This window comes from Balaenoptera musculus, chromosome 9 (genome assembly GCF_009873245.2).
Source record: "Balaenoptera musculus isolate JJ_BM4_2016_0621 chromosome 9, mBalMus1.pri.v3, whole genome shotgun sequence".
Taxonomy (NCBI): Eukaryota; Metazoa; Chordata; class Mammalia; order Artiodactyla; family Balaenopteridae; genus Balaenoptera; species Balaenoptera musculus.
In genome coordinates, this window is record NC_045793.1 from 92,577,659 (window position 1) to 92,604,121 (window position 26,463).

The 26,463-nt window shown below is 37.0% G+C and overlaps 1 protein-coding gene and 1 non-coding gene across 5 annotated transcripts in view; one reads left to right on the top strand and one right to left on the bottom strand.

Annotated features, from left to right (window-relative positions):
• PNPLA8 (patatin like phospholipase domain containing 8) overlaps positions 1–26,463 on the bottom strand; it is a 146,275-nt gene that overhangs the window by 18,567 nt on the left and 101,245 nt on the right. For all 4 annotated transcript variants that reach the window (XM_036863020.1, XM_036863019.1, XM_036863017.1 and 1 more), the window contains exons 5-8: positions 17,822–17,916; positions 14,795–14,966; positions 4,174–4,231; positions 1,529–1,723 (exon numbers count right to left, since the gene is read on the bottom strand). In XM_036863020.1, the coding sequence (XP_036718915.1) occupies positions 1,529–1,723; positions 4,174–4,231; positions 14,795–14,966; positions 17,822–17,916 (520 nt within the window). The remainder of the gene's footprint in view (positions 1–1,528; positions 1,724–4,173; positions 4,232–14,794; positions 14,967–17,821; positions 17,917–26,463) is intronic.
• On the top strand, positions 13,964–14,093 carry LOC118901376. Its single transcript, XR_005021351.1, has one exon. It is a non-coding gene; the product is annotated as a small nucleolar RNA SNORA11 (small nucleolar RNA).

The window sequence follows — 26,463 nt, forward strand, 5'->3', positions numbered from 1 at the left end:
ATTAAGTCCATCTTGTTTAATGTATCATTTAAAGCTTGTGTTTCCTTACTTATTTTCATTTTGGATGATCTGTCCATTGGTGAAAGTGGGGTGTTAAAGTCCCCTACTATGATTGTGTTGCTGTCGATTTCCCCTTTTATGGCTGTTAGTACTTGCCTTATGTATTGAGGTGCTCCTATGTTGGGTGCATAAATATTTACAATTGTTATACCTTCCTCTTGGATCGATCCCTTGATCATTATATAGTGTCCTTCTTTGTCTCTTGTAATATTCTTTATTTTAAAGTCTATTTTGTCTGATATGAGAATTGCTACTCCAGCTTTCTTTTGATTTCCATTTGCATGGAATATCTTTTTCCATCCCCTCACTTTCAGTCTGTATGTGTCTCTAGGTCTGAAGTGGGTCTCTTGTAGACAGCATATATATGGGTCTTGTTTTTGTATCCATTCAGCCAGCCTGTGTCTTTTGGTGGGAGCATTTAATCCATTTACATTCAAGGTAATTATCGATATGTATGTTCCTATTCCCATTTTCTTAAATGTTTTGGGTTTGTTATTGTAGGTGTTTTCCTTCTCTTGTGTTTCTTGCCTAGAGAAGTTCCTTTAGCATTTGTTGTAAAGCTGGTTTGGTAGTGCTGAACTCTCTCAGCTTTTGCTTGTCTGTAAAGGTTTTAATTTCTCCATCACATTTGAATGAGATCCTTGCTGGGTAGAGTAATCTTGGTTGTAGGTTCTTCTCCTTCATCACTTTAAGTATATCCTGCCACTCCCTTCTGGCTTGCAGAGTTTCTGCTGAAAGATCAGATGTTAACCTTATGGGGATTCCCTTGTGTGTTATTTGTTTTTTTTCCCTTGCTGCCTTTAATATGTTTTCCTTATATTTAATTTTGGCAGTTTGATTAATATGTGTCTTGGCGTGTTTCTCCTTGGGTTTATCCTGTATGGGACTCTCTGTGCTTCCAGGACTTGATTAACTATTTCCTTTCCCATATTAGGGAAGTTTTCAACTATAATCTCTTCAAATATTTTCTCAGTCCCTTTCTTTTTCTCTTCTTCTTCTGGGACCCCTATAATTCGAATGTTGGTGCGTTTAATGTTGTCCCAGAGGTCTCTGAGACTGTCCTCAGTTCTTTTCATTCTTTTTTCTTTATCCTGCTCTGCAGTAGTTATTTCCACCATTTTATCTTCCAGGTCTCACTTTTAATTTTTATTACATTTGGAAAGCCGAGCATACATACTACTTCATCTTCCTATCAAACTGAAATGATCATAACTGGCCATGCATCACATTACAGAAGATACAAACAAATCTTTCCTAAAATATGCTCTCAAGCCAGAAGGCTTGTTAATTTAAGAAAAACAAACAAGAAGTAAAACTATCTTGTACTGCATGCACATCTTTTGCCACATGGAGACACGAGGAAAGTCTCCTTGGCTGATCCCTCTGTAAGTTCAGTTGACATTTAATAAGCGCTGATTCGTTTTAATTATGTGAAGTTTTAGAAGATAAACCACATTAGTCAACTTACCTGATGAAGATCATTTCCCAACACATACTCTGCAAAGTAGCCGGGAGCAGCAGATGAGGCTCTGATGGCCTGCCACATTTTATACTGACAGCCTCCCAAATAGTGAGAGTTGACTCCAGGAAAATGTCCATAGTTTCTGAACACAAAGGCTTTTGGCGTTATCCCTCTGTTCACTATGGTACTTACTGCAGCTACCTAGTCAATTAAAAAGTGAACAATATGCATTGTAAGCAGCAATATTTGGGAACTGTAAAAATTAAATATTATTTAGTAGTATGAACAAACAATCTACAACTCCACCCATCAAGATAAATGTATAACATAACTATAATACTAATCAAAGGAAGCAGATCCTTTTAAATAGGTATTTCTTTACAGGAAAATAGATACAAGGGCTGAGACAATTTTGAGAAATGCATTATAAGAGAACAATAATAAAAGATATTTTTTGACTACATGATTTGATTAGTTATTTTTTTTTTTTTTTGGTTTTTTTTTTTTTTTTTAATTAATTAATTAATTTATTTATTTATGGCTGTGTTGGGTCTTCGTTTCTGTGCGAGGGCTTTCTCCAGTTGCGGCAAGCGGGGGCCACTCTTCATCGCAGTGCGCGGGCCTCTCACCATCGCAGCCTCTCCCGTTGCGGAGCACAGGCTCCAGACACGCAGGCTCAGCAATTGTGGCTCACGGGCCTAGTCGCTCCGGGGCATATGGGATCTTCCCAGACCAGGGCTCGAACCCGTGTCCCCTGCACTGGCAGGCAGACTCCCAACCACTGCGCCACCAGGGAAGCCCTGATTAGTTATTTAAAAAGACATTCAAGAAAGCATAAATTTGCAGACCTTTATATAATAATTGATACTGCAGTAGTAGCAATGAATAAAAACTACTTAAAGATGAATAAATACACTATTTTCATATCATTTATTAATTAGTCATTGTTTCTGTGCTCTTTGAAAGCATTATGACTTTAGTAACTGAAACTCTGACACTAAACAAACTCTCAAGGCTTTCTGATTGTAGTTAATAACTGGTAGCTGGACAATTTTTTAATTGAAAAAACCGATGTTTATCACCCAGGGTCACAGATTTTCTCAGTGTCAGCTGAATTTATGTACAATGTGATGTATCCTAATGATCTGCAATATAAACTTGAGGCTGAAAGGTAATGGTGAGGGCTAAATTGTTAGGGCTCCATGCCAAGCCCTGCCAGGGGCCTGTGGGCTTTGCTAGTTTATAAACCAATCGTCACATTCCAAGTTCGTGTGAGTGACCCAAGTGTGTCTCCAGGCCACTGTGGATAAGAGCTGGCCACACACTAAAATCCAGAGGGTCATTCCGCTAACTGGTATACAGGCAAGCTCGATTAAGGACCGTGCCGATGGCCGCCTCGTTTATCATGAGTGAATTGTTTTCTGAGATGGCTGCAGTTCCCCCACACCCACTCTGGTCTTTTTTTTCTAAGTTGGCAATTCTCACAATTTAAGAACAAACAAACAAACAAGAAGCCCTGAAGATACAAGAGAATAAACAAGATGTGTAGTGTGCATCTTAGAGTCCTCTCCAACGAGCTAGTGCATTTCATTATCACAGCCTCACGTGGTCTGATGGAGCTACCCCTCCAGCCTCACTGCACATGCTGCCCTGGGATCCCTAGGCTCCAGCCTTCAAGAACTCTTTCAGGGCCTGCATTTCTCCATGGCTCCTTCTGTACACACTGTTCCCTTTGCCAGGAACACTCATCAGCCTTCACACTGAGACCTCAAAGCCCATTTCCTTACGGTAGCCTTCCCTCACGTCCCTGTAAATATATGCTTTCAGAGAACTGTTTTTGTGCTCCATAGCACTTATTTTGGGAAAACTGTATCTCATTTGTGTGATCATTTGATTAATGCTTACTTTGCCCTACTGGACCGTAAACTCCATGTCTGCGTTTACTCACTAACGTATCCAAAGTCCCTAGCATTATGCTGGCACATGGGGTAACATAATTAATACCTAAAGAATGAATAAAAATATGTGTAAGCAAGAGTGAAAGAGCAATAGAGGGAGCTGTATTTGATTTTTTATGGTTACAGCCTGTCATCCAAGAATGAACACAACCTGCGTGGGATTTCTGTGTACATAAACCCTTATTCCTTAATCAAATAACGAATTTTATTAAAGAACACAAAACTCAAGCAATACTCGGATCACTGGGTTTCAAACAAAGTAAATAAAAGGAGAAGCCAAACTGAGACTTATTCTATTGACATTAACATTTAAAAAATTGGGATTCCATTTGTATATTAATTTAATATTTTTCTAAGAGGCACATAAAGTTCCTTTAAAAAAATCTGGGAGGAAATGCCACAATTTTCCTTAAATCCCTAGATTTGATTAACCCTGTAATAAAATAATTCTTTATCTTTAGTCCCAGTCTTCCATGTTCTTAAACTTTTGTTATACTTTTACTTGATATAGAAAAGGTCCAATGATCACATTCTGTACCTTCACAGAATGAGCCAATATATAAGGAATCAATATAATCTACTAAAAGAGGTTCCTAACAAATTTCTTCCCTTAATAAAGGGCCTTCAGAATAAATCCATTCACCTGACCTTCAATTCCAATTACGTGTTATATTTAAGAGACTCTAAACTTACCTTAGGACACATGGGGTTTCTTGCTGTTTCAATCATTAGTGAAGATCCCATTCTATCCCTGTATTAAAGAAGAATTAAAGTATATCAAAATTTTATTTCCCAACATCAGGGAACATACACTACGCAATTACTATTGGCTCATGGCTTGCCAAAACCATGCAGGACATAAAAGTAGTATAAGAATCTCCTCTAAGAAGCTTATAATCCAACTAATGCACATAAAACAATATATACTTATCCATTAACCTCTGATTCAAACTGCAAGCATCTACAATTCTGAGGGGGGCAATCAATACAGTCTGCAGTATCTGGAAAAGATGCATGGAGGTGTAGCTTAAGAAGGACACCAACGATGTCAAGAAAACACATTAAAAGCCAGGACATATCCAGAGTAAAGGCACAGAGGCAGAACAAATTTGATGTTTTCAGGGTCCTCCTGACAGGATAAAGGAGCTGTGTTGAGATAAGCCTGCAGAAGTATGGCAGACTAGTTACATAACAGTCTAAAAACCAGATCAGGACACTCAGACTTCAAACCTGTTTTAGCAATATAGAGCCTATGTCACCCCCCAAAACTGCTTTTTAAAACATCTGAGTTGACATTTGAATTACTGCAACATAATAGAAATTGTCCGTGAGTAGCAATTTTCACAATTCCATTATAAGGTAATTTTATTTCAGTGCAGACTTTTTCCAGACTTAAAAATTATGTATTTTTCCCCTGTACTGAATACAAAGACTATGTTTTTTGACCAACCTGCCTCAGTAAGGAAAAACATTTTTCTAATGACATTTTTTCAAGTGACACTCATGTTTCTCAACTAGAATATTAGTGAATTTCACATATTTACAAATTAGGTAGTTACCTACCCTTTATTATCTTTTATAAATACAATGTAATATGCTTTCTAAAACGGACAAGATCTTTGTCTTTCCCAATCTGATCTGTGTGTTTCCTCAGCATGAAGATCAATGCAATTTTATTCTCCCAAGGGTCTTTTCACTTTATCTTTTCATAGAAATCTTGCTGTAAAATTGGGACAGAGATCCTAGGAGCATGCTGCTTTCACACTTTAAGCAAAGTTCACATTTATTTTTTTGTTTAAACCTTGATTTTATAAAAAGCTAAAATGCTTTAGTGAATTGTTATGAATATAAAATTGAAGAGAAAATCAGAAACATTAATTGGTCATTTTAGAGAGATGTCAAAATAAAAAAAAAAGAATTCTCAACATTCCTAGATTCTACTGATGCTATAATTAAAAAAAGCATCCCTACGCCCTCTTGCGAGAGCACCAGAATCACAACTAACTGTGGAACAATCGTCAGGAAGATGCTGGAACTCACCAAAAAAGATACCCCAAAGACAAAGGAGAAGCCACAATGAGACAGTAGGAGGGGCACAATCATGATAAAATCAAATCCTATAACTGCTGGGTGGGTGACTCACAAACTGGAGAACACTTATACCACAGAAGTCCACCCACTGGAGTGAAGGCTCTGAGCCCCACGTCAGGCTTCCCAACCTGGGGGTCTGGCAAGGGGAAGAGGAATTCCTAGAGAATCAGACTTTGAAGGCTAGCGGGATTTGATTGCAAGACTTCGACAGGACTGGGGGAAACAGAGACTCCACTCTTGGAGGGCACACACAAAGTAGTGTGTGCATCGGGACCCAGGGGAAGGAGCAGTGACCACAGGGGAGACTGAACCAGACTTACCTGCTAGTGTTGGAGGGTCTCATGCAGAGGCGGGGGGCAGCTGTGTCTCACCATGGGGACAAGGACACTGGCAGCAGAAGTTCTGGGAAGTACTCCTTGGAGTGAGCCCTCCCAGAGTCTGCCATTAGCCCCACCAAAGAGCCCAGGTGGGCTCCAGTGTTGGGTTGCCTCAGGCCAAACAACCAAGAGGGAGAGAACCCAGCCCCACCCATCAGCAGACAAGCAGATTAAAGTTTTACTGAGCTCTGCCCACCAGAGCAACAGCCAGCTCTACCCACCACCAGTCCCTCCTATCAGGAAACTTGCACAAGCCTCTTAGATAGCCTCATCCACCAGAGGGCAGACAGCAGAAGCAAGAAGAACTACAATCCTGCAGCCTGTAGAACAAAAACCACATTCACAGAAAGATAGACATGATGAAAAGGCAGAGGGCTATGTACCAGATGAAGTAAGATAAAACCCCAGAAAAACAACTAAATGAAGTGGAGATAGGCAACCTCCCAGAAAAAGAACTCAGAATAACAATAGAGAAGATGATCCAGGACCTCGGAAAAAGAATGGAGGCAAAGACTGAGAAGATGCAAGAAATGTTTAACAAAGACCTAGAAGAATTAAAGAACAAACAAACAGAGATGAACAATACAATAACTGAAATGAAAACTACACTAGAAGGAATCAATAGCAGAATAACTGAGGCAGAAGAATGGATAAGTGACCTGGAAGACAGAATGGTGGAACTTACTGCTGTGGAACAGAATAAAGAAAAAGAATGAAAAGAAATGAAGACAGCCTAAGAGACCTCTGGGACAACATTAAACGTAACAACATTCACATTATCGGGGTCCCAGAAGGAGAAGAGAGAGAGAAAGGACCCAAGAAAATATATGAAAAGATTATAGTTGAAAACTTCCCTAACATGGGAAAGAAAACAGCCACCCAAGTCCAGGAAGCACAGGGAGTACCATACAGGATAAACCCAAGGAGAAACACGCCGAGACACACAGTAACCAAACTGGCAAAAACTAAAGACAAAGAAAACTTACTGAAAGCAGCAAGGGAAAAATGACAAAGAACATACAAGGGAACTCCCATAAGGTTAACAGCTGATTTCTCAGCAGAACTCTACAAGCCAGAAGGGAGTGGCATGACATATTTAAAGTGATGAAAGGGAAGAAACTACAACCAAGATTACTCTACCCAGCAAGGATCTCATTCAGATTCAACGGAGAAATCAAAACCTTTACAGACAAGCAAAGGTTAAGAGAATTCAGCACCACCAAACCAGCTCTACAACAAATGCTAAAGGAACTTCTCTAAGTGGGAAACACAAGAGAAGAAAAGGACCTACAAAAACAAACCCAAAACAATCAAGAAAATGGTCATAGGAACATACATATCGATAATTACCTTAAACGTAAATGGATTAAATGCTCCAACCAAAAGACACAGGCTGGCTGAATGGATACAAAAACAAGACCCATCTATATGCTGTCTACAAGAGACCCACTTCAGACCTAGGGACACATACAGACTGAAAGTGAGGATGGAAAAAGATATTCCATGCAAATGGAAATCAAAAGAAAGCTGGAGTAGCAATACTCATATCAGATAAAATAGACTTTAAAATAAAGAATGTTACAAGAGACAAGGAAGGACACTACATAATGATCAAGGGATCAATCCAAGAAGAAGATATAACAATTATAAATATATATGCACCCAACATAGGAGCACGTCAATACATAAGGCAACTGCTAACAGCTATAAAAGAGAAAATCAACAGCAACACAATAATAGTGGGGGACTTTAACACCTTACGTACACCAATGTTCAGATCATCCAAACAGAAAATTAATAAAGAAACACAAGCTTTAAATGACACAACAGACCAGATAGATTTAATGGATATTTTTAGGACATTCCATCCAAAAAAAAGCAGATTACACTTTCTTCTCAAGTGCACATGGAACAATCTCCAGGACAGATCACATCTTGGGTCACAAACCAAGCCACAGTAAATTTAAGAAAACTGAAATCATATCAAGCATCTTTTCTGACCACAACACAGTGAGATTAGAAATCAATTACAGGGGAAAAAAAAGTAAAAAACACAAACACATGGAGGCTAAACAATACGTTACTAAATAGCCAAGAGATCACTGAAGAAATCAAAGAATACCTAGAGACAAATTACAATGAAAACACGATGATCCAAAACCTATGGGATACAGCAAAAGCAGTTCTAACAGGGAAGTTTATAGCGATACAAGCCTACCTCAAGAAACAAGAAAAATCTCAAATAAACAACCTAACCTTACACCTAAAGGAACTAGAGAAAGAAGAACAAACAAACCCAAAGTTAGCAGAAGGAAAGAAATCATAAAGATCAGAGCAGAAATAAATGAAATAGAAACAAAGAAAACAATAGCAAAGATCAATAAAACTAAAATAAAATAAGTGACCTGGAAGACAGAATGGTGGAATTTACTGCTGTGGAACAGAATAAAGAAAAAGCTGGTTCTTTGAGAAGATAAACAAAATTGATAAACCATTAGCCAGACTCATCAAGAAAAAGAGGAAGAGGACTCAAATCAATAAAATTAAAAACGAAAAAGAGGAAGTTACAACAGACACCGCAGAAATACAAAGCATCCTAAGAGACTTCTACAAGCAACTCTATGCCAATAAAATGGACAACCTGGAAGAAATGGACAAATTCTTAGAAAGGTATAACCTTCCAAGACTGAACCAGGAAGAAATAGAAAATATGAACAGACCAATGACAAGTAATGAAATTGAAACTGTGATTAAAAATCTTCCAACAAACAAAAGCCCAGGACCAGATGGCTTCACAGGTGAATTCTATCAAACATTTACAGAAGAGCTAACACCCATCCTTCTCAAACTATTCTAAAAAATTGCAGGGGAGGGAACACTGCCAAACTCATCCTATGAGGCCACCATCACCCTGATAGCAAAACCAGACAAAGATACTACAAAAAATGGAAATTACAGACCAATATCACTGATGAATATAGATGCAAAAATCCTCAACAAAATACTAGCAAACAGAATCCAACAACACATTAAAAGGATCATACACCATGATCAACTGGGATTTATGCCAGGGATGCAGGGATTCTTCAATATACGCAAATCAATCAATGTGATACACCATATTAACAAACTGAAGAAAAGAAACCACATGATCATCTCAATAGATGCAGAAAAAGCATTTGACAAAATTCAACACCCGTTTACAATAAAAAAACTCTCCAGAAAATGGGCACAGAGGGAACCTACCTCAACATAATAAAGGCCATATATGACAAACCTACAGCAAACATCATTCTCAATGGTGAAAAACTAAAAGCATTTCCTCTAAGATCAGGAACAAGACAAAGATGTCCACTCTCGCCACTATTATTCAACATAGTTTTGGAAGTCCTAGCCATGGCAATCAGAGAAGAAAAAGAAATAAAAGGAATACAAATTGGAAAAGAAGAAGTAAAACTGTCACTGTTTGCAGATGACATGATACTATACATAGAGAATCCTAAACATGCCACCAGAAAACTACTAGAGCTAATCAGTGAATTTGGTAAAGTTGCAGGATACAAAATTAATGCACAGAAATCTCTTGCATTCCTATACACTAATCAGAAAAAATCTGAAAGAGAAATTAAGGAAACACTCCCATGTACCACTGCAACAAAAAGAATAAAATACCTAGGAATAAACCTACCTAGGGAGATAAAAGACCTGTATGCAGAAAACTATAAGACACTGATGAAAGAAATTAAAGATGATACCAACAGATGGAGAGACATACCATGTTCTTGGATTGGAAGAAGCAACATTGTGAGAATGACTATACTACCCAAAGCAATCTACAGATTCAATGCAATCCCTATCAAATTACCAATGGCATTTTTTTACAGAACTAGAACAAAAAATCTTAAAATTTGTATGGAGACACAAAAGACCCCGAATAGCCAAAGCAGTCTTGAGGGAAAAAAACGGAGCTGGAGGAATCAGACTCCCTGACTTCAGACTATAATACAAAGCTACAGTGATCAAGACAATATGGTTCTGGCACAAAAACAGAAATATAGATCACTGGAACCGGATAGAAAGCCCAGAGATAAACCCATGCACCTATGGTCAACTAATCTATGACAAAGGAGGCAAGGATATACAATGGAGAAAAGACAGTCTCTTTAATAAGTGGTGCTAGGAAAACTGGACAGCTACATGTAAAAGAATGAAATTAGAACACCCCCTAACACCATACACAAAAATAAACTCAAAATGGATTAGAGACCTAAATGTAAGACTGGATACTATAAAACTCTTAGAGGAAAACATAGGAAGAACACTCTTTGACATAAATCACAGCAAGATCTTTTTTGATCCACCTCCTAGAGTAATGGAAATAAAAACAAAAACAAACAAATGGGACCTAATGAAACTTCAAAGCTTTTGCACAGCAAAGGAAACTACAAACAAAATGAAAATACAACCCTCAGAATGGGAGAAAATATTTGCAAACGAATCAACGGACAAAAGATTAATCTCCAAAATATATAAACAGCTAAACAGCTCATGCAGCTGAATATTAAAAAAAACCAACATCCCAATCCAAAAATGGGCAGAAGACCTAAATAGAGATCTCTCCAAAGAAGACATACAGAGGGCCAAGAAGCACATAAAAAGCTGCTCAACATCACTAATTATTAGAGAAATGCAAATCAAAACTATAATGAGGTATCACCTCACACCAGTTAGAATGGGCATCATCAGAAAATCTACAAACAACAAATGCTGGAGAAGGTCTGGAGAAAAGGGAACCCTCTTGCACTGTTTTTGGGAATGTAAATTGATACAGCCACTATGGAGAACAGTATGGAGGTTCCTTGAAAAAGTAAAAATAGAATTACCACATGACCGAGCAATCCCACTACTGGGCATACACGCAGAGAAAACCATAATTCAAAAAGGCACATGCACCTCAATGTTCACTGCAGCACTATTTACAATAGCCAGGACATGGAAGCAACCTAAATGCCCATCAACAGATGAATGGATAAAGAAGATGTGGTACATATATACAATGGAATATCAGCCATAATAAGAAACGAAATTGGGTCATTTGTTGAGACGTGGATGGATCTAGAGACTGTCATACAGAGTGAAGTTAAGTCAGAAAGAGAAAAATAAATATCGTATATTAACGCATATAGGTGGAACCTAGAAAAGTGGTACAGCTGAACCGGTTTGCAGGGCAGAAACTGAGACACAGATGTAGAGAACAAACGTATGGACACCAAGGGGGGAAAGTGGTGGGGGTGGGCGTGGTGGTGTGATGAATTGGGAGATTGGGAATGACATGTATACACTGATGTTTATCAAATTGGTGACTAATAACCTGCTGTATAAAAAAATAAATAAAATAAAATTTAAAAAAAGGAATAAAGCTACTATAATCATCAAAAAAAATAGCATCCCTATAATAACACAAAATCATTATCACAGGAAAAAATATAAAAATGTTCTCAATAAACAATGAAAGTAAAAAAATGACAAACAAGGCCAGGGAGTGGGCATGGTAAAGCATAACAACAAGGCCCCCACTGAATCACACTTGCTGATTTCCATACCCTTGTATACAGTCCCTTTCCACACAGACCCTGGGTTTGAGTGGCTTTGGTCAATGGGACATCACCAAATATGCCACTAAACTGAGGCTTGGTAAGTCCTCATGCACTGGGGCTTGCCCTAACTGGAACTCTGAGACCACCATGGTGGGATGAAGCCCAGGACAAGAGAGACCAGCTGTCCCAGCCATCTCAGCTGAGATGCCTGCTGGCTGCCAGTAACCATGAGTGAGTTTAGACAAGACCCGAAGAAATGTCCAGTCAAACCACAGAATCATGAGACTTAATCATGACCTAAAAAAAAAAACTTAATTAAACCTTAGGACTAGAAAATAATATAAAGATTTACCTGATTTCAAGGTAGAAAAGACTTTCTAAATATTAAGCAAAGTTCAAAATTAAAGGAACAGATCTGACAAATGAAGACTTCAAACTCCTCCACATTAAAAAAATGTTTTTAACTAAAAAGCACATTTTCAATATATCAACAAACGGTTAATACATTTATAATATAGTGAGCAATGCCCTGGTAGGAAAATGAGCAAATATCATGCTCTTGAAATTCACACACAAAAAAGAAATAAATAAAAAAACAAAAAATGTTCAAACTCATCAATAACCAAAGTGATGCAAATTGTAAACACCAGTTTAAAAATCTCTCAAACTGACAAAGTTCTAAAAATTAAAATGTTTGGTGTTCATAAGTATTTCATGAAATGGAAACACAAACTGATGTTGGTGGGTAAGCTGGGACAACTGTGTGGAAGAACAGTTCAGGTATATACATCTATCAATCTATCTAAAAAATGATTTCTTAAAACATGTATACTTTCTGACCCAAAATTGCACTCAAGAAGTTTACGTTAAATATATAACCAGAGATTTAAGTAGAGATGTAAGATATCCACCTAAACTTTATTTTGAACGGGAAAAATATCTGAAATATACTCTTTTTCCACTAGGGGATTTGTTAAATAAAAAATAGTACATCCATAAAATGGATAGTGAACAACCATTAAAACACATCTCAAGGGACTTCCCTCGAGGTGCACTAGTTAAGACTCTGTGCTCCCAACGCAGGGGGCCTAGGTTCGATCCCTGGTCAGGGAACTAGATCCCACATGCATGCTGCAACTAAGAGTTTGAATGCCACAACTAAGGAGACTGCCTACTGCAACTAAGGAGCCCATGTGCCGTGAGTAAAGGAGCCAGAGAGCTGCAACTAAGGAGCCCGCCTGCCACAACTAAGACCCGGCGCAACCAAAGAAATTAAAAAAAAAATTATCTCGAAAAATATTTAACAACATAGGAAACCAATCACGATAAAATGCTAAGTAAAAATGCAAGATACAAAACTACATGTGCATTATCATCCCAATTTTGTGAAGGGGATGAATACAAATGCACATTCACAACCTCACACACACACATACTTATTTATCTCCAAGAAATTCCAGAAAAATGTACATCACCATGTTAATAGTGCTTTTGTTCTTGGTAGGATTATAAGCTATTTTCACTGTTTTCTTTACATATTCTCTATTTCCTATATAATGATTACTTTTAAAAGCCGTCAACATTGACCCAATAATTATGCTTCTTATAAACTGACCTACTGATACATTCTGAAGTGTGGGCAGAAATGTAAATTTTCCTACCATAGCATTGTTCAGGGTCACAAAAAATCAGAAATAACATAAATGTCCCAAATATAAATGGTTAAGAAAATATGGCACTGCAGAATGCAGTGCAGTCTTTTAAAAATTTGTCAAGAAATTTTCATAAAGTTGAAAAAGGGGAAAAGATAGAAAATTATAACTACAATATAATTTCCACCATATGAAACATATGAAAATGTACACAGTCTAGGGAAAAAAATTAGAAGAAAACATACTGCAAAGTCTACAGCTCTAAACAAGACTGTGGGTGATTTTAAGTTTCTATTTTATGCCTATATTTTTAGAAAGTGAGTATAACGGCTGTGTAATATTTTGGAAGAAAATGTTTAAAAATTATTAAATCTTTTAGAAGAATATTTGTTAATGACTTGAGAAAGACTAATACTACTACATCATTTTAAATAAGGCCCTTGAGCACCTGTGGATTTTGGTACTCTCAGAGGTCCTGGCACCAATCCCTCACGGATACCTAGGGGCAACTGTATGCTAAGGAAAAACAACAGGTGCAAACATGTCCTATATACAATATGGTCTCAATTTTTTTAAAGACAATTGCAACTTTTACATGCAAATCTCAAACATGTGAACCCAGGAAAATAGTGAATAGAATACAATTCACCAAAATATTAACAGTGGTTATCTTTAATTAGTGAGATCAATAATTTAGTATTCTTCTTTATATTTTTCTGCATTGTTCAAATATAAATCAAGACATTTTTGAAAAGAATAAGTACATGGGGTGTGCTCAGAGCACGGGGTGTGAAGAAATGGCTTGTTTGTTTACAACACACCCGACAGGAATCTGGGTTCATTGTGACAAGGGGCACAAAACTTGTGGCCTTCCTATGAACAAATACCCAACACGTGTCCCCCTGCACCTCTACGTGGCTGCTGGGCAGGACCAGTGGGACCGGGCTCAGTACTGGAAGGAAAGCTACAGTATTTAGTGGGGGAGTTTGCCACCTAGAGCCTGTCTGGTCCACGTGTGGGTGAGCCATGAGTGCTCTTATAGGCATAAAGGCTTTGAACCCCTCTCTTCAAGGAAAAAAGAAAAACAGATTCCAACTATATGCCATTCTGGAAAAGGCAAAACAATGGAGACAATAAAAAGATCAATGGTTGCCAGGAGTTTGGGGGGAGAGGGGAGATGAATACATATGGTACAGAAGTCTTTATGAGCAGTGAAAATACTTTGTATGACATTATAATGATTTTATGTCATCATACTTTTGTCCAAAGCCATAGAACATGCAACACTATTCACTTTATAAAGTGAACCCTAAGATGAACTAGGGACTTTGGTGATTATGATGTGTCAGTGCAGTTCAGCCTCGGTTAAAAAAAAAGTCTTAAAAAGAATTAACACTCAGGGTAGACATTTTTGGCAAAACTTTTGTTTCACTTTTATATATGTATACATATTATATATGTGTGTGTTGGTTGGATTGTGATGTAAAATGTACTTTTTAGATTAAAAAAATTTGCAGGCTACTGTAGCTACACTGGCAAATAAAAGCACAAATTAATCTCAAAAAAATAAAAAATAAAAAGAGTAAGTACAACTTACTTAAGAATGTTTTCCCATGTTTCACTGTCATAAAATGCATGGCTCCAACTCATTTTGACTGTTCCAACAATGACATTTTGTGAAAACACATCTGATCCCAATTTTCGATAAAGTTCCTCACATTCATCCAGGGGCATATGAAACAATCCCAACATGAATGCTAATATAGCACCTGAAAGAAAGAATCCTTAGTTTTTATCAGCACTGCCATTATAGTACTTATAAGATCTCCTGAGTCATAGACTTGGTTAAAATTCTAGCTTTGATACTTTTTAACTGTGTCACCTGAGACAAACTACTTAACCTCCCAGAGCCCCAATTTTTTTCATCTATAAAATAAGGATAATAACAGTAACTAAAATTTACATGTTCTTATAACACTGGGATAACACACGTAATCAATGAGGATTCAATAAATACTAACCCCTGATGATGATGATAATTTAAAAATATATAAAAATGTGTTGTTTTGCATTAAATTAAATAATATATAATTAAGACACCGTGGTAGATAATGTCCTTTCTAACCTTAATAAATTCCTTAGTTTTAGTCAGAGAATACAGTGTATTTGACAACTTACCAATTCATTAAAATGATTACTCCTTCAGGTTGGTCCTGGGAACCAATGTAATAAATAAAGAAATTAGGTCTCTGGGATGTCTTTTTAAACAGCTGACTGCATACCCTAGCTGCACTTGATAGGACACACTGCCACCTAGTGTACCTAACTGGTGTAGCCCTGAACTAAGGAGGAAAAGGGGAGAAGAACACTTTGAGTGAGAGGGTGGTAGGGGCGAAGACCTGTAGAGCATCACCGCTTACATTAAGATTACGAACAAAGTAAAAAACAGGAAATCACTATCATAAGGTATTTTAAATATTTTATGTATTTTATTATTCTTAGTCTTACTCTAGTAAAAGTCAGCTTGTTTTAAAATACATTGTATGGCATAACTATATGATAGAAATTGTTGCTTATCAATTTGCAGAAAATGTTTAATTAACACAAGAAATAACTTGCCAAAAAAAAAAATTAAGTTGCTTTCAAGAAGAGCTACTATAAAGATGAACAGATATTAAAAAACTGAATTTTATTGAATGGTTAAGGACATTACCCTTAAACTAAATATATATTTTTAACTTTATAAAAACTAAATGTGCAGGGACTTCCCTGATGGTCTAGTGGTTAAGAATCCACCTTCCAACGTAGGGGACATGCGTTTGATCCCTGGTCAGGGAACAAAGATTCCACATGTTGCGGGCCAACTAAGCCTGTGCGCTCTAGAGACCATGCGCCACAACTAGAGAGCCTGCACACTGCAACTACTGAGCCTGCACGCCACAACTAGGGAGAAGCCTGCATGCCACAATGAAGAGCCTGCATGCCGCAACTAAGATCCCGTGTGTCGCAACTAAGACCCAATGCAGCCAAAACAAACAAACACTAAATGTGCAAACAAAATTTCTACATTAGAATATACAAAATGGTTAAAAGAAAGGAAAATTATAAGCACTATATTATAAGTTAAGGTTAAAGTAAGCTAGAAGACACAATGGAAAAGATATACTGTGATAAGTGCAGAAACGTACATATTACATAAACAAATACTCTACTCGACAGATGAATCTCTGGTTTAAATTTCTCTTCATTGAGCACCCACCTACTAACAACGGTGCCAAAGCAAGAAGTTAGCTTGTAGATATGTTTAAAGGTTTAAATTGCTAGGACCATTCCAAAATTTAACAGAAATGGCCAGGGTAACAGCTCCAGGAAAAAATACCAAGAACACTTGCACTGTGAAGGTCTCTTGAAGAAAAATTTCCATAGTTATATCAATTGGGGATATACATATTATTTTCCTATCCTGAGAGTCACAAGGCATTTTTAACATGCTAGAAGATCTCAGAAGTCTCTCTGTAAAGAAACCTGTTTTAACTTTCTTTAACCCAACCTTTTCCATATCTGCTATCATCTCGAGGAATCACTGTTCAGTGGAACATCACAGGAATCACCGATTCCTTATACTTTTGAATTATCCCTACAACTGCTCTCATTTAGTTTTCACAATGGAGCATCAATTAACGTGCCCTTTGGGAATATCTGTCATACTTGACACAGATAATGTAGAGAAATCATTTGATTTTGTTGCTGGTAGTCTTTAGGTCTACTATTATAATTCCAAAGAATGAGAAAATATAGAAAAGTCTATAAAGATAAACTAATGTAAAGTGAGAAATTATCAGGCCAAATAGTAAAATGTACAGCAGGGATCTGCAATGCTAACAGTCCTTGAGTGTTACCTGGGAGGTAAGCAATAGCTATAGGTACCCTGAGAGGCTTCATGTACACACTGGGGGATGGGGGTGATGCATGGGTGAGAGAGTTGATGTAAGAAATAGAAAAACAAAACAAACAGAAAGCAAAACAAAGATTTATCTGTTGGTGAGTCAGTGAAAACTAGAAAATTATTCAGAAGCAATCATATTCGAAGCTGCCAATTTCTTCTACACAAGCATGAAACTAGAATTTTAAATGTACATCGACTAGCAATATTAAAAAGCTTTTAAAAAACAGATTCTCACATTTATCCGTGTGGTTTCAAACAACCAGATAAAAAAGCATATAAGAAGCAATTTCCTCACAGAGGGATACCTTTCAAAAGAAAGTAAAATCTTATCCATCCTTAATGTTCTGTTTGTTCAAGCACAATTTGAGTACCTATCACTTTGCTACTTTCCTTCAGGTGACTATACCATAAGGTGATAATTCATAATTTATACTTGTCACTGTGGCTTATTTAAACCATATTAGAAAAGCACGCTAAAATCTACTTCTGAATATTAACTTATTCCCAATAAACATTTTAAAAAGTTCATTAGGCAAATCAAAGGTCTATCATCATCAAAACACGAAACTAACATCCATCACTTCAGGAAATGACCAGGATCTTAAACATGAGTGCTTAATGTTATTTTTCTTAATGCACTGCTGGGATGCACCACTGCCACATGATAATAACAATCACCTGTGCTTACACCACAAATGTAATCAAAGAGTTGATGAACTGGCTTCTGAGTAAGTTCAACTAGTTTTCGTAGGGTCTGAAGAGCAACCACACCCCTGTAGGAAAAATAAAAGGCAAAAATGAGAATTCTTGTTTTAAGGAAAGTTAAACTATTGAATAAAACAATCTTTGGTTTCCTAGCTTATATGCTAACATGAAAACTAATAATATAAATCAGCATCAGTTAAAACTGACAAAGGTTTCGGGATCACTTTTGAAAATCTAGTATCTAAATAATGGTATTAAAACCTGTGTCATGGCACCACTTTTGAATTTACACTAGTATCTCTTTAAATAAGACAACAAATATATGGCAATGTAAAGTATTTTATCAAACACTCCAACTGTGGAAATTCCTTCAAACTTCCACTCGCCAGTTTTGGGGTGCCACGTACTGGGTTTCTCCACTTACCAATGTGGTTGGTTACCTGTGCTTCTATACATTTCATGTATTTTACTAGTCATACTTTTAAGCTTTCTGTTATTTATTCATTTTTAAAAACTTTCAACTACCTCAAAACGAGGCTTTGCACTAAGAATGTATTAATTTATGTGCTGACTTTGTTCATTTCTGGACCCTTGCCAAAGGCAGCAAGTAGCTTCATGATGGAATGTGAAAGATGAAACAGCCTAGGAGGTGCAGGCCAATTCAGGGTGTGTGTAACACCTGGAAAATCCTTAATACTGGGGGATATACACACATAATGAAAAGTTCTAATCCCAATACAAGGTGTGGAGCAGAGAACACAGTATTAGTCAGGCACCACAAAATAAAATTTAGAGTGTCAAATTGTGCTTTGATACCACGAGCACAAAGTTACTAGAAAACATCGTTAAGACGTTTTCATAGAAAATGAAAGATACAGATTTTTTTTTAAATTGCCAGAAGTAATGTGGATTTGAAGAGCGGTCAGAGAAGAAAAGATGGCTTATGAGGGCGATACATTGTGAATTCAATGTATTTTTAATGTGAGACATGAAGAATGAAAGATCATGCTGGGTAAAACAGATCTAACAGTGTGCCCTCCATTATCTTATGAAAAGGAAATAAAACATGCACATGTATATATTCAAACAGAAAACAATATTTGAAGAAATAAATCAAAATAGTAAAAATAACCTTGGAATTGTGAGCTATGATTGTTTCGTTTGGTTTGTTTTTCTTTATACTTTTTTTTTTCCCTCCCCAGTTTCACTTGTATAAGCCAGAAGGAAACTAGTTTAAAATGGAGTATTTATAAATTAATTCAGGACAAATTTAAAAATAAATATTATTGCTAGGTTGATTCTACATGCCTAACACTCTACCAGGTTCTCGTAGACAAAAGAAATGTTAAGACATGGGTTCTTTTCTCACGAGCCTTCTTACCTTACTCCTTTCAATACCAATTTCCCATTCTGGCTGCTTTCTCATAGTCCCCTAAACCGAGGTTTCCCAACAGCAACACCACTGACATTTTGGGCCAGGTAATCTTTTGCTGTAGGGACTGTCCTAGGCACTGGAGGATATTTAGCACAACTGTCCTCTCCTCACTGAATGTAAGTAGCAATCCCCCAACTGTCACTATTAAAATGTCTCCAGACACAGACAAATACTCTCTAGAGGGCAAAATCACCTCCAGTGGAGAATCACTGACCTAACCCCACCTTCATCCTAACCAGCCTCTAGATTTTCCCAAATATCTTCACTTTAATTTCCTCCCTGTATGACTAATAAAATTCCTATTCTATGAAATCAAGTATTACTTATTGATCACAATCTCTTTTCACTAATAGCTCCCTCACTCTAAACATACATTTGAATGTTCTTCCATGTTCTTATTTCAGATCTCTTCTCAACTGTTATTTTTTCAAAAACTCATAGTCATGATCACTCTTTAGAGAGTAACAGCACTGTTACTCTCTATCCCTTTACTTTGCTTTACATTTCTTCATAGCACCGATTACTACTCAATAATACATTTTTGTTTTTCTACTTGTTGTCTCTTAAGGGAAGAGAAGAGATGGCAGGGAACTGGAACACAAGCTAGAAATTTTAGGGGGAAAGGTTCATGAAATGAAGTCAAAGCATCTAACGAACAAATAAGGAACTAGACAAACTAAGACCGAACAGGAAGCATGGATGGATTGCCATTAGTAAGAAGGGAGCCTGATGGTGAAATTATCTCCTTCTGAGCTTGGCATCTGTGAGAAGATGTAGGGAGTCAGGAAGTTACTGCCATAGGCTCCTTTCCTAACAATCACTTTATTACTAGTTGACTGACATATGGGTAAGATAAATACAATAAAAGACAGCTAATATTATAGAACACTGCCAAGATTTTAAGAGAATCACGGTTGATAAACTGTCCTAAACTACCAAAAACGTCTGAAAAGACCAAACTAAAATATAAATACTAGGTCACATTAAAATCAAAGGAAAGGGATTTGCTCATGGCTCCTCATGGTTATAGATCCAGAAATGTAATTCTCTTCTGATCCAGAAGAAACCCATCTTAGCTGGAGAAATAACTGAGAGTCTGTTAGTTTTAGGACAACAGTATCCGTGTGGCTGACAGGGTCTTGGTGCTCTGGCCGGGTGTCAGGCCTGAGCCTCTGAGGTGGGAGAGCCGAGTTCAGGACATTGGTCTGCTGGAGACCTCGCGTAGTATCAAACGGCGAAAGCTCTCCCAGAGAGCTCCATCTCAACGCTAAGACCCACCTCCACGCAACAACCAGCAAGCTACAGTGCTGGACACCCTATGCCAAACAACTACAAGACAGGAATACAACCCCACCCATTACCAGAGAGGCTGCCTAAAATCATAATAAGGTCACAGACACCCCAAAATACACCACCGGACTCGGTCCTGCCCAGCAGAAAGACAAGACCCAGACTCATCCACGAGAACACAGGCACCAGTACCCTCCACCAGGAAGGCTACACAACCCACTGAACCAACCTTAGCCACTTGGGGGCAGACACCAAAAATAACGGGAGCTACAAACCTGCAGCCTGCAAAAAGGGGACCACAAACGCAGAAAGTTAAGCAAAATGAAAAGGCAGAGAAATACACAGCAGATGAAGGAGCAAGGTAAAAACAAACCAGACCAAACAAATGAAGAGGAAATAGGCAGTCTACCTGAAAAAGAATTCAGAGTAATGATAGTAAAGATGATCCAAAATCTTGGAAATAGATGCAGAAATTACAAGAAACGTATAACAAGGACCTAGAAGAACTAAAGAGCAAACAAACAACGATGAACAACACAATAAATGAAACTAAAAACTCTCTAGAAGGAATCAATAGCAGAATAACTGAGGCAGAACAACGGATAAGTGACCTGGAAGATAAAATAGTGGAAATAACTACTGTAGAGCAGAATAAAGAAAAAAGAATGAAAAGAATTGAGGACAGTCTCAGAGACCTCTGGGATAACATCAAATGCACCAACATTCGAATTACAGGGGTCCCAGAGGAAGAAGAGAAAAAGAAAGGGACTGAGAAAATATCTGAAGAGATTATAGTTGAAAACTTCCCTAATATGGGAAAGGAAATAGTCAATCAAGTCCAGGAAGTGCAGAGAGTCCCATACAGGATAAATCCAAGGAGAAACACGCCAAGACACATATTAATCAAACTATCAAAAATTAAATACAAAGAAAAAATATTAAAAGCAGCAAGCGAAAAACACCAAATAGCATACAAAGGAATCCATAAGGTTAACAGCTGACTTTCAGCAGAGACTCTGCAAGCCAGAAGGGAGTGGCAGAACATATTTAAAGCGATGAAAGGGAAAAACCTACACCAAGATTACTCTACCCAGCAAGGATCTCATTCAGATTCGACAGAGAAATTACAACCTTTACAGACAAGCAAAAGCTAAGAGAATTCAGCACCACCAAACCAGCTTTACAACAAATGCTAAAGGAACTTCTCTAGGCAGGAAACACAAGAGAAGGAAGAGATCTACAGTAACAAACCCAAAACAATTAACAAAATGGTAATAGGAACATACATATCAATACTTACCTTAAATGTACATGGATTAAATGCTCCAACCAAAAGACATAGACTGGCTGAATGGATACAAAAACAAGACTGTATATATGCTGTCTACAAGAGACCCACTTCAGACCTAGGGACACATACAGACTGAGAGTGAGGGGATGGAGAAAGATATTCCATGCAAATGGAAATCAAAAGAAAGCTGGAGCAGCAATTTTCATGTCAGACAAAACAGACTTTAAAATAAAAACTATAACAAGAGACAAAGAAGGACACTATATAATGATCAAGGGATCAAACCAAGAAGAAGATATAACAATTGTAAATATTTATGCACCCAACATAGGAGCACCTCAATACATATGGCAAATGCTAACAGCCATAAAAGGGGAAATCAACAGTAACACAATCATAGTAGGGGACTTTAACAACACACTTTCACCAATGGACAGATCGTCCAAAATGAAAATAAATAAGGAAACACAAGCTTTAAATGATACATTAAACAAGATGGACTTAATGGATATTTATAGGACATTCCTTCCAAAAACAACAGAATACACTTTCTTCTCAAGTGCTCATGGAACATTCTCCAGGATACATCATATCTTGAGTCACAAATCAAGCCTTGGTTAATTTAAGAAAATTGAAATCGTATCAAGTATCTTTTCCAACCACAATGCTATAAGACTAGATATCAATTACAGGAAAAAATCTGTAAAAAATACAAACACATGGAGGCTAAACAATACACTACTAAATAACCAAGAGATCACTGAAGAAATCAAAGAGGAAATCAAAAAATACTTAGAAACAAACGACAATGAAAACACAACAACCCAAAACCTATGGGATGCAGCAAAAGCAGTTCTAAGAGGGAAGGTTATAGCAATACAATCCCACCCCAAGAAACAAGAAACATCTCAAACAACCTAACCTTACACCTAAAGCAATTAGAGAAAGAAGAACAAAAAAACCCCAGATAGCAGAAGGAAAGAAATTATAAAGATCAGATCAGAAATAAATGAAAAAGAAATGAAGGAAACAATACCAAAGATCAACAAAACTAAAAGCTGGTTCTTTGAGAAGATGAACAAAATTGATAAACCATTAGCCAGACTCATCAAGAAAAAAAGGGAGAAGACTCAAATCAATAGAATTAGAAATGAAAAAGGAGAGTAACAATTGACACTACAGAAATACAAAGGATCATGAGAGATTACTACAAGCAACTACATGCCAATAAAATGGACAACCTGGAAGAAATGGACAAATTCTTAGAAAAGCACAACCTTCCAAGACTGAACCAGGAAGAAATAGAAAATATAAACAGGCACTGAAATTGAGACTGTGATTAAAAATCTTCCAACAAACAAAAGACCAGGACCAGATGCCTTCACAGGCGAATTCTATCAAACATTTACAGAAGAGCTAACACCTATCCTTCTCAAACTCTTCCAAAATACAGCAGAGGGAAGAACACTTCCAAACTCATTCTACGAGGCCACCATCACCCTGATACCAAAACCAGACAAAGATGTCACAAAAAAAGAAAACTACAGGCCAATATCACTGATGAACATAGATGCAAAAATCCTCAACAAAACACTAGCAAACAGAATCCAACAGCACATTAAAAGGATCATACACCATGATCAAGTGGGGTTTATCCCAGGAATGCAAGGATTCTTCAATATACGCAAATCAATCAATGTGATAAACCATATTAACAAACTGAAGGAGAAAAACCATATGATCATCTCAATAGATGCAGAAAAAGCTTTTCACAAAATTCAACACCCATTTATGATAAAAACCCTCCAGAAAGTAGGCATATAGGGAACTTACCTCAACATAATAAAGGCCATATATGACAAACCCACAGCCAACATCATTCTCAATGGTGAAAAACTGAAACCATTTCCTCTAAGATCAGGAACAAGACAAGGTTGTCCACTCGCACCACTATTATTCAACATAGTTTTGGAAGTTTTAGCCACAGCAATCAGGGAAGGAAAAGAAATAAAAGGAATACAAATCGGAAAAGATGAAGTAGACCTATCACTGTTTGCAGATGACATGATACTATACATAGAGAATCCTAAAGATGCTACCAGAAAACTACTAGAAATAATCAATGAATTTGGAAAAGTAGCAGGATACAAAATCAATGCACAGAAATCTCTTGCATTCCTATACACTAATGATGAAAAATCTGAAAGAGAAATTAAGGGAACACTCCCATTTGCCACTGCAACAAGAAGAATAAAATACCTAGGAATAAACCTACCTAAGGAGACAAAAGACCTGTATGCGGAAAACTATAAGACATTGATGAAAGAAATTAAAGATGATGCAAACAGATGGAGAGATATACCATGTTCTTGGATTGGAAGAATCAACATCATGAAAATGACTATACTATCCAAAGCAATCTACAGATTCAATGCAATCCCTATCAAACTACCAATGGCATTTTTCACAGAACTAGAACAAGAAACATCACAGTTTGTATGGAAACAAAAAAGACCCCGAACTGCCAAAGCAATAATGAGAAAAAAAAACGGAGCTGGAGGAATCAGGCTCCTGGACTTCAGACTATACTACAAAGCTACAGTAATCAAGACAGTATGGTACTCGCACAAAAACAGAAATATGGATCAACGGAACAGGATAGAAAGCCCAGAGATAAACCCACAATAAAAATATGGTCACCTTATTTTTGATAAGGAAGCCAAGAATACATAATGGAGAAAAGACAGCCTCTTCAATAAGTGGTGCTGGGAAAACTGGACAGCTACATGTAAAAGAATGAAATTAGAACACTCCCTAACACCATACACAAAAATAAACTCAAAATGGATTAAAGACCTAAATGTAAGACCAGATACTATAAAACCCTTAGAGGAAAACACAGGAAGAACACTCTTTGACATAAACCGCAGCAAGATCTTCTTTGACTCACCTCCTAGAGTAATGGAAATAAAAACAAAAATAAACAAATGGGACCTAATGAAACTTAAAAGTTTTTGCACAGAAAAGGAAACCATAAACAAGACAAAAAGACAACCCTCAGTATGGAAGAAAATATTTGCAAATGAAGCAAGTGACAAAGGATTAAAATTTACAAGCATCTCATGCAGCTCAATATCAAAAAAACAAACAACCCAATCCAAAAATGGGCAGAAGACCTAAATAGACATTTCTCCAAAGAAGATATACAGATTGCCAACAAACACATGAAAGGATGCTCAACATCACTAATCATTAGAGAAATGCAAATCAAACACATAATGAGGTATCACCGCACACCAGACAGAATGGCCATCATCAAAAAGTCTACAAACAGTAAATTCTGGAGAGGGTGTGGAGGAAAGGGAACCCTCTGGCACTGCTGGTGGGAATGTAAATTGATACAGCCACTATGGAGAATAGTATGGAGGTTCTTTAAAAACCTATAAATAGAACCACCATACAACCCAGCAATCCCACTACTGGGCATATACCCTGAGGAAACCATAATTCAAAGAGTCATGTACCACATGTTCACTGCAGCACTATTTACAATAGCCAGGACATGGAAGCAACCTAAGGGCCCATCGACAGATGAATGGATAAAGAAGATGTGGCACATATTTACAATGGAATATTACTCAGCCATAAAAAGAAATGAAATTGAGTTATTTGTAGTGAGGTGGATGGACCTAGAGTCTGTCATACAGAGTGAAATAAGTCAGAAAGAGAAAAACAAATACCATATGCTAACACATTATATGGAATCTAAAAAAAAAAAAAAAAAGTTCTGAAGAACCTAGGGGCAGGACAGGAATAAAGATGCAGACATAGAGAATGGACTTGAGAACACGGGGAGTGGGAAGGGTAAGCTGGGACGAAGTGAGAGAGTGGAATGGACATATATACACTACCAAATGTAAAATAGACAGCTAGTGGGAAGCAGCCGCATAGCACAGGGAGATCAGCTTGGTGCTTTGTGACCACCTAGAGGGGTGGGATAGGGAGGGTGGGAGGGAGACGCAAGAGGGTGGAGATATGCAGATATATGTATATGTATAGCTGATTCACTTTGTTATACAGCAGAAGCTAACACACCACCATAAAGCAATTTTACTCCAATAAAGATGTTAAAAAAAAAAATCAAAGGAAATTCAGGTATATGTTCAAAATAAGTTCTTAAGATTTATAAATTAGTAAATTAAGAAAAACGATTTCATGTTTCATGTTTTATTTTAAAAATTTTACTTTATAATGATATAAATACACTGAATCAGCTTAAAAAATTCCTACAACTGAACTAGATGTATAGTTTTTTTTGAAGTGTAATTGCATATGACATTGTGTTAGTTTCATGTGTACAACATAATTCAACATTTGTACACACTGCAAAATGATCAGTCCAATAAGCCTATTAACCATCTATCACTATAAGTCATAAAATTTTTTTTCCTGTCATGACATGACAACATTCAAGATTTAGGTTTTTTAGCAACTTTCAAATTTGCAATACAATATTATTGACTATATACTCTATATATATACTATATTGTACATTACATCCGCATGACTTACTTATTTTATAACTGGAAATTTGTACCT